The sequence below is a fragment of the Ptychodera flava genome, chromosome 19, assembly GCF_041260155.1.
Source record: "Ptychodera flava strain L36383 chromosome 19, AS_Pfla_20210202, whole genome shotgun sequence".
NCBI classification, from domain to species: domain Eukaryota; kingdom Metazoa; phylum Hemichordata; class Enteropneusta; family Ptychoderidae; genus Ptychodera; species Ptychodera flava.
Window position 1 is genome coordinate 2804967 of NC_091946.1, and position 14288 is coordinate 2819254.

Here is a 14288-nt window from a genome sequence, read left to right on the forward strand (position 1 = left end):
AGGTGGGGAACTACCCAATACCAGAATATAGTCATGTTTTTCTAGAGATCACATTTGTTGTAGCTGGAAGAATGAGGATGAAAAAACAGTGTAAATGACACTTGGCTCACATTTGGTTCAATGTGACAGGGAGCAGAAGTGAACGGAAGTGAGAGCGCCGCCACTGTTTGGAGTGTGGTTCTATGGTAGTAATACCGGAAATAGAGAAAGAAAGAAAGAAAGAAAGAAAGAAAGAAGGAAAGTGAGCAAAAACTAACAGTTCCAGAGCTGGTCTCTGGAACTAAATATACATGTAAATATTGAAAGCTTATTGTTTTCATTGATGAATCAGTGTAAAGACAGTGGAACAATGAATATTCAAATTTCTCAAGCAGGTGTCAAAGCGTGACTGAAACACAGATTTAAAAAGTTCATCTACCCCTATAGTCCACTATGATTTACCTTTTAGTTATCTTTGTGCAGTCTTAGTTTATACGATGTGAATGTTTAAATAGTTGCTAATGTAGTGGGCTGTATTTACTTCCCGACATTTATATAATATAGGCATATACCGGTAAAAGAAAGTTGCGTCGCTTATCTGAGTGATATTTTTTGTTGACAGCAAAATACAAATGTGTTCTATTTTATGAAATCAAAGTTGGCGACTGGTGTACCAACTACAACTTCAAATGTGTAAGGTGCATTGTTAAGATTGAAGACTATGGAGTTTTGTCAGTACATAAATTGCCTTTTCCATAATAACAGTGGTGCTATTATCAAGTCGCATTGTTGGTAAATTATTCCAGCCTGTGCCTGAAAGCTATCTTCATTTCTTTGTTTATTTGGTTCATTTGTCGGCTTGTTTATTCTTCCAAGTAAACAGTCACCTCTTACGCACCTTTAGGAAGCTAGTCCTTTGTATAACAATTTAGCCGACATGAAACAGAATTGAGTCTTTTCCCCTTCAAATTTTCTCCAACAAACTATTTCATGGCATAAAGAGTGACCTTTTAGCGATGTGGTAGCTTGAAATTATATATTTTTCATTGAATGTTTGGTGTTTTGTAATGTAATGGAATTCCTGTTGAGATATACTCTTACAGAAGGTATATGGTGTGTGTGTTGATTTCAGCTCCTCTGTATGAACAGTATGATTGGTTCCTAATAACTCTATAGCCACAGAGTGTGTCTCATCAACGCCTGTAAGTTCTCAGCAAAAAATTGAAATATCAAGCAATTGTCACTTATTTCTCCTCACACTTACACCAGATTTGGTTCAAATGTCATCAATATATCGTTGATAATAATACAGATTACAGAATTTAGTAACATGAAGATCAGTAAAAATTTATTCATGAAAATTAATACCCACAAAACTCACATGAGACACAAATGTGTGATTCATTGCATCTAATTACACAAGGTACACTGAAAGCTTGAAAGATATGACACTGTCCAACTAACACAGTCTTGACAAGGTCAAGTGAAGGTCAAGGGTCAACTGATGTTTCTTTTGGGTGTTGGCTATGCTATCCATCAAGCTGTTGCTCTTTTTTTCAAAACACGAAAGCAAATGCTGCCTCCCATGAAAAATTATTGGGTTGATGTCTGACCCTTGACCCTGCCACTTTGTTGACAAGACCACATATGCTAGATTATAAATAAATAAAACTGGTAGTACCATGCATATGCTAATGAAATAACATAGAGGGCGCCCTGCTATTACCAGTGTTATCAGCTGGAAGTGAGAATTCTAGATATTCAGACAGCTCTGATTGGTCAATTGCACCTATCATTTTATATGTAATACAGATTCACAAAGAGAAGCACAGATTTAAATTACAAATTAGGTAGACATGATTACAAAGTATGTATGCCTGTTCTATAACTTATACTGCATATCATGTGACTTTATCTATTGAAAGATAGATGTGTTGTTAGAGATATATTGTTATGATTTAATAATAACCATGGCAACATCAATTCTGATATTCCAATTCACACATTCAGGAGACTGGTAAATAACTACTGTGAAAATGTTTTGGGGGACACATACACGACATCAAGAAATATGAAAGATAAACTCACCAATGTAACAAAAAGACAAAATGAATTTAAAAATGCTGGAGGTATATACTGGTTAGCATGCAGTTTGAGAGTTTGATCTGAATTGAAAAGTTTTCTTTATATTTCAGTTGGTACTGATTAGCAAAGGGAGTATAAACCTTACCCAATTCAACAATTTGAAACATACTACACTATTTAAAAATACATTCACAAAAGATTTCTCAAGATAAAAAACAACAGCAGTTGTATGGTAAAGTTATCTCATGGAATTACATAAGTTAAAAGTTGAATGGATTTTCTAGCTTCTTAAATAAGGGAAGACTAAAAGCTGATGAAAAACATATTTCATGATATGTCAATGAAATATGAAACCATTTTCAGTTATCATCTGATCTTTAAAATAGTTCAGTGTAAACTTCTTTAAAATGTACAATGTAGACTTGACTGTTATCTATATGGATTATAATGGAAAGGAATTAGTCATGGAAAACCATGATTTCTTAAAAACTTGTTGAGAAGACACTGTCATGACAACTTTTGTTTCTCACACGTATTGGTAGAGTCAAAGCTTATGCATGATGCTGTGATGGGTTGAGCAAATAGCACCATTGTTCTTGGAAGACTAGTTACTCTATTAATGGCAGCCTTTAGAAAACATGACATATAATAGCACCATTTTTGAAACATTAATGAACATGAAAAGTAAAAAAGAAAGAAAAGTAAGTACAATTACTACTGTGATATCCTTGATTTCTGGATGTCTTCTCATAAACACATCATAAAAGTTATCATTCAATTCCATAAAAGTAACATAATGTGGATATCAGAAATGAAATCAAAGTAGTTTTATTGTCTTTATTATTGTACACTTGCCAAAGAAGCCACAATACTTCCTTAATATTTTAGCGGATTTTTTCCAAAGAATTATCTGAAGATCAAAAAGCACAGCTTTGTAAGAAATTATAGTTTTCTGCAGACCTGACATCTACTGGCTCGACTTCTTAGACTACCAGCTTTCAAAGTTTGTGGTGATGGAACTGCAAATTGTTCATCTTCTCCTACTGTTACAAGCCAGAAACTGAATTTATTAGCATAGAAATGGCACATCCCTCTTCCACTACATTCTATAAATGGTGTGGCTCTAAAATCTTCCATACAGGAGCCAGGACTGGACAATGATTGGCCACCTCCCTCAGCACCAGATGCAGTGTACTGTGGAAATAAAACATATGAGACAATACCTTATTAGATACTCATCAAAAGCACACCCTACTAGATCACGACATTATCAATGATTATATAAGTCATTTTCATTTGAAGGCAGCTGACTGACAGTATAGTGACATCATAACTAACTGTACATATTGACATCATCACTAACTGTACATAGTGACATCATCACTAACTGTATATAGTGACATCATCACTAACTGTATATAGTGACATCATCACTAACTGTACATAGTGACATCATCACTAACTGTACATAGTGACATCATCACTAACTGTATATAGTGACATCATCACTAACTGTATATAGTGACATCATCACTAACTGTACATAGTGACATCATCACTAACTGTATATAGTGACATCATCACTAACTGTACATAGTGACATCATCACTAACTGTACATAGTGACATCATCACTAACTGTATAGTGACATCATAACTAACTGTACATATTGACATCATCACTAACTGTACATAGTGACATCATCACTAACTGTACATAGTGACATCATCACTAACTGTATATAGTGACAGCATCACTAACTGACCTACCTTTCTCATCCTGTCAATAAACTGCACATCAGATGATTAATTGTTATTCAATCCAAATTTTTATTTTTTCAAGAGAAGCCTGTACTTATTTATAAAATCTGCGGTCAGAGATATGAATCTAGATGTCACCACAAAGATCATTACAAGAAAATTTATCCCTGCAGATTTTGAAATTAAAAATACAAGAATGAGCCTCATAAACTTCAACATGATCTCTATAACAAAGCTACTGAAATAATTTCAATATAGTAATGTCTTACATTTGGTTGCTTTAAAACACAACACCCTTCAGCATCCATACATTTCTGAAACATTTATGCTATATCTTTCAGTATTTTTAATTTTGTTTATTAAGTTTCTGTCAGTAGAATGCTTATTGTGTAAAGTGACAATGAAAATTTGGAAAGATTTCATTGTCAGTATCATCTGATATTATTTACAGTCTCATTACTGACACCAAACAAAATGACCACATGAAATCATGCTTGATGATTTACCTGCATCGATCATGAATGAAAAGATATAACAATTAGCAGATCAACTGTCTGTGTACAATATGTACTGGCATGGAAGTAACTGCTGTCATGAACTATGAACTGACTGTAAGTGTAGTTTCAGTGACTCTGTTGGTGTCACATATGCCCTGTGTTTGTATCAAGTATGATCCATGTTACACTGGTCAGTAATTTTAAAAGAGCCTAGTGTTCTACCAGCAGGTAAATCTTGAACATTATAAAGCACCGTCATACTATGGTAGTTTTGTTGTAAATTAGAAGAAAACAAAAATTGAAACACGGGAAAGAACCTGAACATCCACAAGGACATAATTTTTCAAGCTTTTATACCTGCAAATTTAGGGAAGCATATATTTTGACTGACAGTGACAAATTAGTTAAAAAAATTGAATACGTAAATTTCATCACCATAACATGATTGAAGGCTGATAAATCCAAGGAACGTTTCAGTCAGACACAAAAGTTTTCTGATCAGTGGTTTCACAGGAGTGTACAGTTGAAAGATGTCAGATGCAGACAGATTATCAGCTTATTTGATGAGTTTTGCGTCACTGACAGAAGAGCTAAAAAGCAAGCCATTCACATCCTTACCATTGCAAAGCTGTAACCAATCCAGATACCATCCCAGCCATTGGGACATCTTGGTATGGTTAAATCTTGACTATGTACTGCCATGACTTGTTTAGGAGACTCACAGACAGAACAACGACTGATATACGGGATGATATCTGTGTCTCCAACTGGCATCATTGGCATTGGAGCATTGGTAGACAACCAATAGGATTTGTCGTTACGGCTTGCATAGTTACATTGATTGTTTATGTTGCAGAAGACAAACGGCATTGGACTAAACCTGGGAAGACACGATCCTGCAGTGCCTGTTATAAAGATAAAAACAAAATCATCTTTAGTAGAGTGTGCACATCACTTAAAACTGTTTTGCAAATGTAAAAGAGTGACATGAAATTAACTATAACAAGCGACCTAGCGGCCGATATAGCTCCGCTGTGTTTATGTAGAGAATTACTATTTTTGGTATGTTGATGTAGAAGGTGGAAATTTTTGATAGCTCAATGCAGTGGCCAGAAAAAAGTGGCTAAAATAGCTGCAAAATACACAATTGAAGATTTCATCATACTTTGAATATATCACATCGGACAATCCCTAAGAACATGTCAACCAAAGCTATCTGATGAGTAGTTTTTTGAGAATAAAATTTTCTGACCACAAATGGCAACGATTGCCCCAAAAATAAAAATCGCAGACTTCATCATAATTTCAAAAGATCAAATTCAGTTCATCTATAGAGACCTGTATACCAATTTCAAAGCTGTTAGACCAGTACTTTTTGAGAATCACATTTTTTGACCAAAAATGGAAAAAATTGCCCCAAAAATACAAAATTGCAGATTTCATCATAATTTCAACAAATATCACTTAGTTTATCTATAGAAACCTGTATACCAAATTTCAAAGCTATCAGATGAGTAGTTTTGGAAATACATATTTTTGACCAAAAATGGCAAAAATTGCCCCAAAAATACAAAATTACAGATTTCATCAGAAATTATATTACTTAGCTCATCTGTAGAAACCTTTATACCAATTTTCAAAGCTATCAGACCAGTACTTTTTGAGAAACACATTTTTTGACCAAAAATTGCAAAAATCGCCCCAAAATTACAAAATTGCAATTTTCATCATAATTTCAATAAATATCATTAAGATGATCTGTAGGAACCTGTATACCAAATTGCAAAGCTATCAGATGAGTAGTTTTGGAAATACACATTTTTTGACCAAAATTGGCAAAAATTGCCCCAAAAATACAAAATTGCAGATTACATCATAATTTCAATAAATATCATTAAGATGATCTGTAGGAACCTGTATACCAAATTGCAAAGCTATCAGATGAGTAGTTTTGGAAATACACATTTTTTGACCAAAAATGGCAAAAATTGCCCCAAAAATACAAAATTACAGATTTCATCAGAAATTCAATATGTATTACTTAGTTCACCAATACAAACCTGTATACCAAATTTCAAAACTATCAGTTGAGTACTTTTTGAGAAATACATTTTTTGACCAAAAATGGCAAAAATTGCCTTAAAAATGCAATTTTCAATATTTCTGCACAATTTGAACAAATCTGAAATAAGTCATCCCTAGGGACATATGTACCAAATATCAAAGCTATCTGACTGTTAGTTTTGAAGAAGAAGATTTTTAAAGATTTTTTTACCAAAAATGACAAAAATTGCCTTAAAAATACAAATATGCAATTTCACCACTATTTAAACAAATCTGACTGAAGTCACCCTAAGTAAACTGCATATAAAATTTTAAAGCAATCGGACAAGCGGTTTCAGAGAAGAAGATTTTTTTACCAAAAACAGCAAAAAATGCCCCAAAAATACAAATATGCAAATTTCACCATGATTTGAACAAACTTAAGTGAGGTCATCCCAAGTGAACTGCATATAAAATTTCAAAGCAATTGGACTTGCGGTTTCAGAGGAGAAGGCAATTGTTGACGGACGACGACAGACGACGGACGACGACGACGGACGACGACGGAAAATCAACCTATTTGATAAGCTCCGCGTCGCTGACAGCGGAGCTAAAAATGCGCATCGTCATTTTACAGGTGTATAGTCAAAGGTTGTGAGTGAAACAAATCTGCTTAGCAAGTATGCTTGAAGTACCATACATAACATACATGCTTCACACCGTATAGTGTGAAAAAAAACACATTCCATGTATTTGGACATAAATATCTGCATGCTGTATCACTTCTGTGGTTTTTAAAATTTCTATTCACGTACTGTCCTGTGTTACTCTATAGAGAACTGTACTCTCCTTGAAAAACACATTCAAGTCATATGTGTGTGTGTGTGTGTGTGTGTGTGTGTGTGTGTGTGTGTGTGTGATCATTAAAATTGGTGGATATTGAAGACAAAATTACCTAGATCCTGGAAGTGAGATTTGTCATTCCCTTCTGTATACAGCAAACTGTATCCATTCCACAACTCCCTTTGTCCTTCAGGACAAGCTGGTACCTGTGCTGTTTGACTGTGCCGTGTAAGCAAGAAACTTCTCAGTGCAGCAGGGGCTGGTATGCCAGGTTCACCTATATCACCAAGGGCACCTGTTGGACCTGAGAGAAACCATATTCTGTAAAACTGACAGGTCTATGACTTTCGAAAAGTTGGTGAATCACTGCTATGATTTCACCAACAATGACAACAAACAGACAAAAGTGTTCTTTACTCAATTCCCAGTGTGGAATATCTCTCGTTGGATACAGGGCTTGAAACTGACTTTTTTCCCTAATAGTCCATTTGGGCTACCATTTTCTGAAGTTGGTAGCCCAATGATGAGGTCTGGTAGCCCATGCATGAATGAAGAATCTTTTTGTAAAGGATATTTTTATTTGTATCTAGACAATGAAAGATTTATTTTTCATGATTCTATTCAGGAAGTGAATTTTCTAGTCATTTGATATCAATACCCAAAGATCATCATAGCCTTAGCAGAACAGTAATGCCTCAAAGTTTGACGACCTATTCACACATATGCAGAGCTTATATGCAAATTTTGATATTTGCCATGACAACGACTTTTCACTCAGCACGTGTAAACATAACATGGCTGAAAATAAGTTGGCTATGAATTTCAGGATGACAGCTTGGTACAGTCATGTTCCCAATACTTTTGTGGCAATTTTGGCTATATTTCTCCACCATAGTACACTACATGGATGATCTTGTACACTTTGGAAAGCGTAATTGTGGATGGCCCGACAGCTTTTTCTTTGAATAATTTTGTGTTTAATTGTGATTGATGCATTGTGATTAAACAAATAATAAAATGAATTTTCATTGGCCATCATTTCCCAAGCCTGTCATCCAAGTACATCAGTTCAGATAATGATATTTTATTGAAAGTTTGTCGCAACAAATTCGACTGCACTGTCACCTTTCAATTTGCATAAGAAAGTCATAGTCTATTAGTTCTGTGTCCAGCAGCTGCGTTTGACTGTATGAGCGTCAGTCATCTCACAGAGATCAACATCATGTCACCCACTAAGTAATTTCATGTCCCAGGCTTTGGTAGTCCGTGTGGACTACCATTTCATGGATTTTGGTAGCCCCAGGGAAAAGTTGGTAGTCTGTGGACGCGGGACTACTGCTAATTTTGAGCCATGCTATAGTTGGAAAGTAGTCTTCTCAGTCGCTTCTGTGTTCAGCTACCAACGTTTGGATAATGGGGACAGCTACAGTTGAAGACATCGGTACAAAATCAGCTGATGAGAGACCTGGTTACTTCTAATTGACAATTGTGTGTAGAATAATGGGCAACAGCTACTTTTTATTATACATAGTTTTCAATAAACTTTGAATGTAGAAAGCTATACAATACCTCCAGGTCCTGGACTGCCTGGTCTGCCTCTAAATCCTTGGAAGCCATCAGACCCATCTCTACCTGGTGTACCAACAATACCACGATCTCCTTTCTCTCCCTTTTCACCACTTCCTCCTGCATTCATTAAGTTGAGATTCCAAAATAAGTGTGTTTTCCATAATATTATGAATTATTAAGATAAATGGTCATCTCTGAAAAGGTTTCAAACGTTTACTGCAATATTGACTGCAGTTGCCATATTCTGGTAAATTGATGGTCAGTAACCGTTACTGTGTGTTGGGAGACATCAGTGGTTTATACAGAGAAATGAGCTGTAAATTAAGGGTAAATTATTGGTAAATGAATCACATATACAAAGTTTGTCCATAGCACATCTGGACACAGTCCTTGAGACTTTCTTTCCTTTTTTCATTTGCTGATATCTACGGTGTTGACTTTATCAACTTAAATGTGCTATAGGTGTCTGCAGACACCTATGTTTCATTGTCAACTTAATAGATTGTGTAATGGATCAACAATTTACAAAATAGCAGGTGAGAGGTTGTCACATGATAAAAATGACATATGCAATACAACAAAAAAAGGTTTTGAAATATTCTCTATTCAAACAAAACAGTGAAAAGGAAAGCAGAGGTGTAATGTGTCTTCATAGCACTTCTTTATAATTTTAAGTACAAGTTTTTATTTTATAAGCAGTGCCGCTGAGTACATATACTTACAATAGTCCAGTTTTGATGGGGTTCTGAAGTAACGTGGCAGTGTGAGGAAGTAGCAATATACTTTACTTTATTTATCACCATAAATTACTTATTTAGTGTCAATGAAGCCATTGTTTGTGGGGTTTACATTGAACTCACCATCTGGACCTCTACGTCCTGGAAGACCCTGGAATCCTGGTGGTCCTTGCAATCCTGGTAATCCAGGGTCACCACTATCACCTTTGATTCCTGGTGCAGCATCTCCAGGCTCTCCTGGCTCTCCTTTTAGTCCATTGAAGCCAGGCGGACCTACAAAGACGGCAAAGTAGCATTTTATTGACTTGTATTATGAATATGTGCAAGATTGCACAATGTTCATGCTTTGACATTAAACAGTAGTGTATGATTTATGTATGTTGTCTGTATCAACTCTCTGTACCCTGTAGTATATTGGTGAATTCATGAGACTGCAAAATATATGTCCTTTATGCCTACTTGGCAACAAATCAAAGCCAATGTTCTTTGTTTTGGCATATAGAGCACACTGCATATGTAGTTTCAATTCAATTCAATTCAATTCAATTACTTTATTATCCACAATAAATGTAGAAATTTGCCTTCAGGCTCATCATATACAAATTAAAATAGTACAACTAGCAAGAGCATTCTATAAAAAGGGACGCTATTACACATTGAAATGCTTAAAAACACACACAAGGGCGACATAGATACAAAAATTGAAACACAGACGGAAACAAATAAGGACCAACTGGAGGTTTAAAACAACAACATCGAGGTTGAGTTTAAAATTGAAACTGCTGATGGAAGAAATTACTTTTAGAAGAGTTTTTCTTTGCACGAGGAACCCGAAAACGTCTCCCTGACGAAGCTTCTGGAAGTAACCATGAAGAGGGTGATCAGAATCATTGACAATGTTGTGCGCTTTCCTTTTCACTGCCAGATGGTAAAGGTTTACAAGGGAATTTTGACGACAGCCAATAATTTTTTCTGCCATCCTAACAATACTAGAAAGCTTACTTCTGTTTCTGCCAGTCAAATTACCATACCACAAAATGATATTATAGGTTGAATTCTTGCATTGCCCTAGAAATCAATGATCCTGTTTTTGAAGGGCAGTTAAGAAATGCAAGTTATGCAGCCCTTACTACCTTGCACAGGATGCTTCTGTCACACAAGTTCAAAATTAAACATCATGGCAATGGTCACAACTGTCAATTAACATTCACTACACTGATGACAAGTTCACATAGGATAAGAAGATGAGAGGTTTCAACCACACAATTATATTGCCTTTTTTCATGATTTTCTAAGGTAAGTGTGTATGAAGATGATTCAGCTCCTTACCTTGTGGTCCTTCTGGACCAATGTCACCGGTATCACCTCGTTCGCCACTAAAACCATTGACACCTGGTAGTCCTGGCTTACCTGGTGGTCCATCATCACCAGCCCCACCTGAAATCATTAGACAGTTCTGTTAGCTGCTTCTAAAACTACGGTAAGTGCTAGACCTTGTAAAAGTATATATGTACATTATCCTAGGAAGATAAACATCACGTTTCTCCCAACATATTACACATAATAGATATCCAAATGCACTATTAATTCTCTATCACATACGTATGTCCATGAAGTAAATATTATTTTGATACATGCAGCACGAATAATAGTCATCTCGAGTACTGAAAGCATAAAATGGTTTGTTTTTGATAATCATATATGCATGAAACCATTTCTTTTTTATGTTTAATCATGCAAATATTACTTGCTAGTTGATTCTTTAGGGGAATAAAATGTTGGCTTTATTGTGGTTTTTAGCCACTTTCATTTTACACATTTCCATCTACTTTCATTTCTTACAAACTTCTTTAGTGAAATCAGCATGCTATCATTTTCATTGAGGAGAGGCTACCAAATATTGAAAAAAAGAATCTGTTTGGGATTTAAGAAAAGGCATTGGTCTATGTCACAAACATCTAACATTTTGTGAGGTAGACAATAACATATTGTACAAATCTTACCTTCATCACCAGGCAGTCCTGGAAATCCTCCAAATCCAGGTAATCCGGGACGACCGGGTGAACCGTCTCTTCCTGGGGAACCTGCCTCTCCCTCCATACCTTTAGGTCCTTCAGGACCATTTTCACCTTGTGCTCCTGGGCGACCTTCACGACCTTTGACACACATTGATGCATAGTATGTTATTCAAACAAGCTACTCCATTGTACAAGGATATACATCAGCTTGGACATGTTTTCACAAGTAGAAGAGTACAAGTATCACAGTTTTATTTGTCTACATTTGTCACAATAAATAAAACATCATTATGATTTGTCACAATAAATAAAACATCATTATGATGTACCATAAAAATCCTATCAATTCAACTGCAAAAAAAATAATTATGGCTTTAAATTGCCGAATCATTAGAAAATTAACAATGCCAAAATACTTTTAGTGGTCCAATTATTAGGGATTTCAACTTTGTTGACAGTTCATAAGTGATATGCTTACCATCTTGGATGATTAAAACATATAAAGGTGACTTTCCTGAAGTCCCTACTTAGACATTCTATGCTGTATATTGTATTGTTCCGTGTATTTTATCAAATATGATATGTTCAAAGCACTTTCTCATGATTGGTTGGTTGAGTTATTAGAGATGGAGAAAGTCCCAATTCCCATCTGTGGTTGAACTGATAAGAGTAAAATAAAATTATGTTTCGAGAGAAAAATAGGGTGGTCGAATTAATAGAGTGGTTGAATTGATAGAGTTTTTACAGTAGGCCTTCATATATATGAAATATAGAAATGTAAACAATTATGGCAAGTGGCATACAGCGTGTGGAGGGGTCACAGTCAGAAAAATTGTAACAACTATAAGCTCGGTTATTGAACCAATCTTTTTTGAGATTGGGGATTTGGCCGAGCGGTTTTGTCTGTGGTTTCTCCGCCAGGTAATTGGCTGCTGTATGTTGTGAGTTTGAACCTGATTGAAACCATCACATTTTCTACCCTGGGTTGATAGCTCTGCTGGTGGACAGAATTGCCCCCAAGGCTGTCTTTCACCCAGTTTAAGAGATGTATTCATTGGCATTGCTTTGATAAAGTTTGTGTGCGATGTGTGATAGTCAGTATGTGAGTGCAAGTGCTTCATGAACTCTACAGCCTGTGGAGGGGTCGTGGTCAGAACAATTGCAACAACTATAAGCTCAGTTATTGAACCAATCTTTTTGAGAGCAGGAATTTGGCTGAGCGGTTTTGTCTGTGGCTTCTCTGCTAGGTGACTGGGTGCCGTACGTTGTGAGTTTGAACCCGAATGAAACCATCATACACATAAGGACATAAAAACATAAATGTTAATGGAGCTATTGATGACTAGATCACTTTTCAACCACGGCTAAATGTTTGTGGCTCAGGAATGCATCAATTCAAAAAAACTTTCACTTAAAGTAAAGAATAGTCTGTTCACTATAGGCTACATCAGAATTAACGACAGCATAGGGGATATTTTTGACTTTTACTATCTGGTATTCATTTTTAAGCAGATGTTCCACTTGATTCCACTTACAATTACATGAGACAAGGTACACAGCCAATAACTAATCATGAACATTTGTCTAAATTTGAAAATCATGCTTAATATTGCGTTAAGCACTGACTTTGAAAACTAAATGTGACGACTAGCCACTGATGAGCAAAATCACTACAGGTCTAAATCTGCATGTTGCAGAAATTCACAGAAAATGAAGACTTTGAAAATTATGAATAAAGGGATCACTCTCGCAAAACAACCCATTACATACAAAATGTAGAGATGACAATATTGCGTCATAACATGTGTCAATGTTTAGTTTGATGTATTCAGTAGCCTTTCAGATAGTGATATCTGAAATTGTCAATGTGCAAATTAGGGAATAATCTTAGAAGCCATAACCACCGAATCTGACCAGATTTAGCTGTAACAAATCAGAACACAGCTACAGCCTTTATTTGTGTCACTGTGACTATTCTTTAAATGCTGTAATAACAGACAACTCCAGATTGACAGGTACATGGTTTTAAAGGAGACCTTGTCTTGACACATGAGCCAAAACATCAGTTAAATATACCCACAATTACATTAGCTCCTACTACAATCTATTAGGAGCATTTTGTTTCCTTACCTTGAAGTCCTGGATCACCTTGACGTCCTTTGTCACCTCTCTCTCCCTTTTCCATTCCTCGTCCAGGTTCACCACGATCACCTTTCTGACCAGGAAAACCAGGGAAACCATCATCACCTGCACAAATGGCATTAACGCATTTTTACAATCATTAATTTGAACCAGCAAAAGAAATAATGATTTACCTGTAAATTCCATAGTGACTTTCACATGCATTATTGGGTGAGGAAAATCAGTGTTGGTGACTCACTATAAGCAACTGAACTATGGTTTTGTTGAACTTGCTATTGGCCAAATATTGAAATTCACACAAGTGTGGACCACACTACCATACCGACTGTATGGTAGTAAGTTTGATTGAAACAAACACCATGAAATCAGTAAACAAGATAAACTGTATTTAATTGCCTTGGGAAGCAGAAAGTCAGAGATTGTGAGTCAAAAGAAAAATGCCTCTGCTGTGGAAAGAAGCATCACACCTCACTGTGTACCATGGCATTGAGTTATAGGTGCCGCCAACTAAGCTGTTCGTGCAAAAAGGTGTTCGTGCGCAGTTTTTCAGCGGGCGGGCAAATTTTAAGACTAATCAGCGGGCGGGGAGAAAAAATCGATATTTACTGTGGGCGG

At 35.8% G+C, this 14288-nt stretch overlaps 1 protein-coding gene across 2 annotated transcripts in view; it reads right to left on the reverse strand.

Annotated features, from left to right (window-relative positions):
- Positions 1 to 1300: 1300 nt before the first annotated feature.
- Positions 1301 to 14288, reverse strand: part of LOC139118390 (collagen alpha-2(IV) chain-like) — a 105402-nt gene continuing 92414 nt past the window's right edge. For both annotated transcript variants that reach the window (XM_070681686.1, XM_070681688.1), the window contains exons 34-41: positions 13662 to 13778; positions 11517 to 11669; positions 10843 to 10950; positions 9637 to 9786; positions 8777 to 8893; positions 7320 to 7511; positions 4940 to 5226; positions 1301 to 3258 (exon numbers count right to left, since the gene is read on the reverse strand). In XM_070681686.1, coding sequence (XP_070537787.1) covers positions 3007 to 3258; positions 4940 to 5226; positions 7320 to 7511; positions 8777 to 8893; positions 9637 to 9786; positions 10843 to 10950; positions 11517 to 11669; positions 13662 to 13778 — 1376 coding nt within the window. In that variant the 3' untranslated portion in view covers positions 1301 to 3006. The remainder of the gene's footprint in view (positions 3259 to 4939; positions 5227 to 7319; positions 7512 to 8776; positions 8894 to 9636; positions 9787 to 10842; positions 10951 to 11516; positions 11670 to 13661; positions 13779 to 14288) is intronic.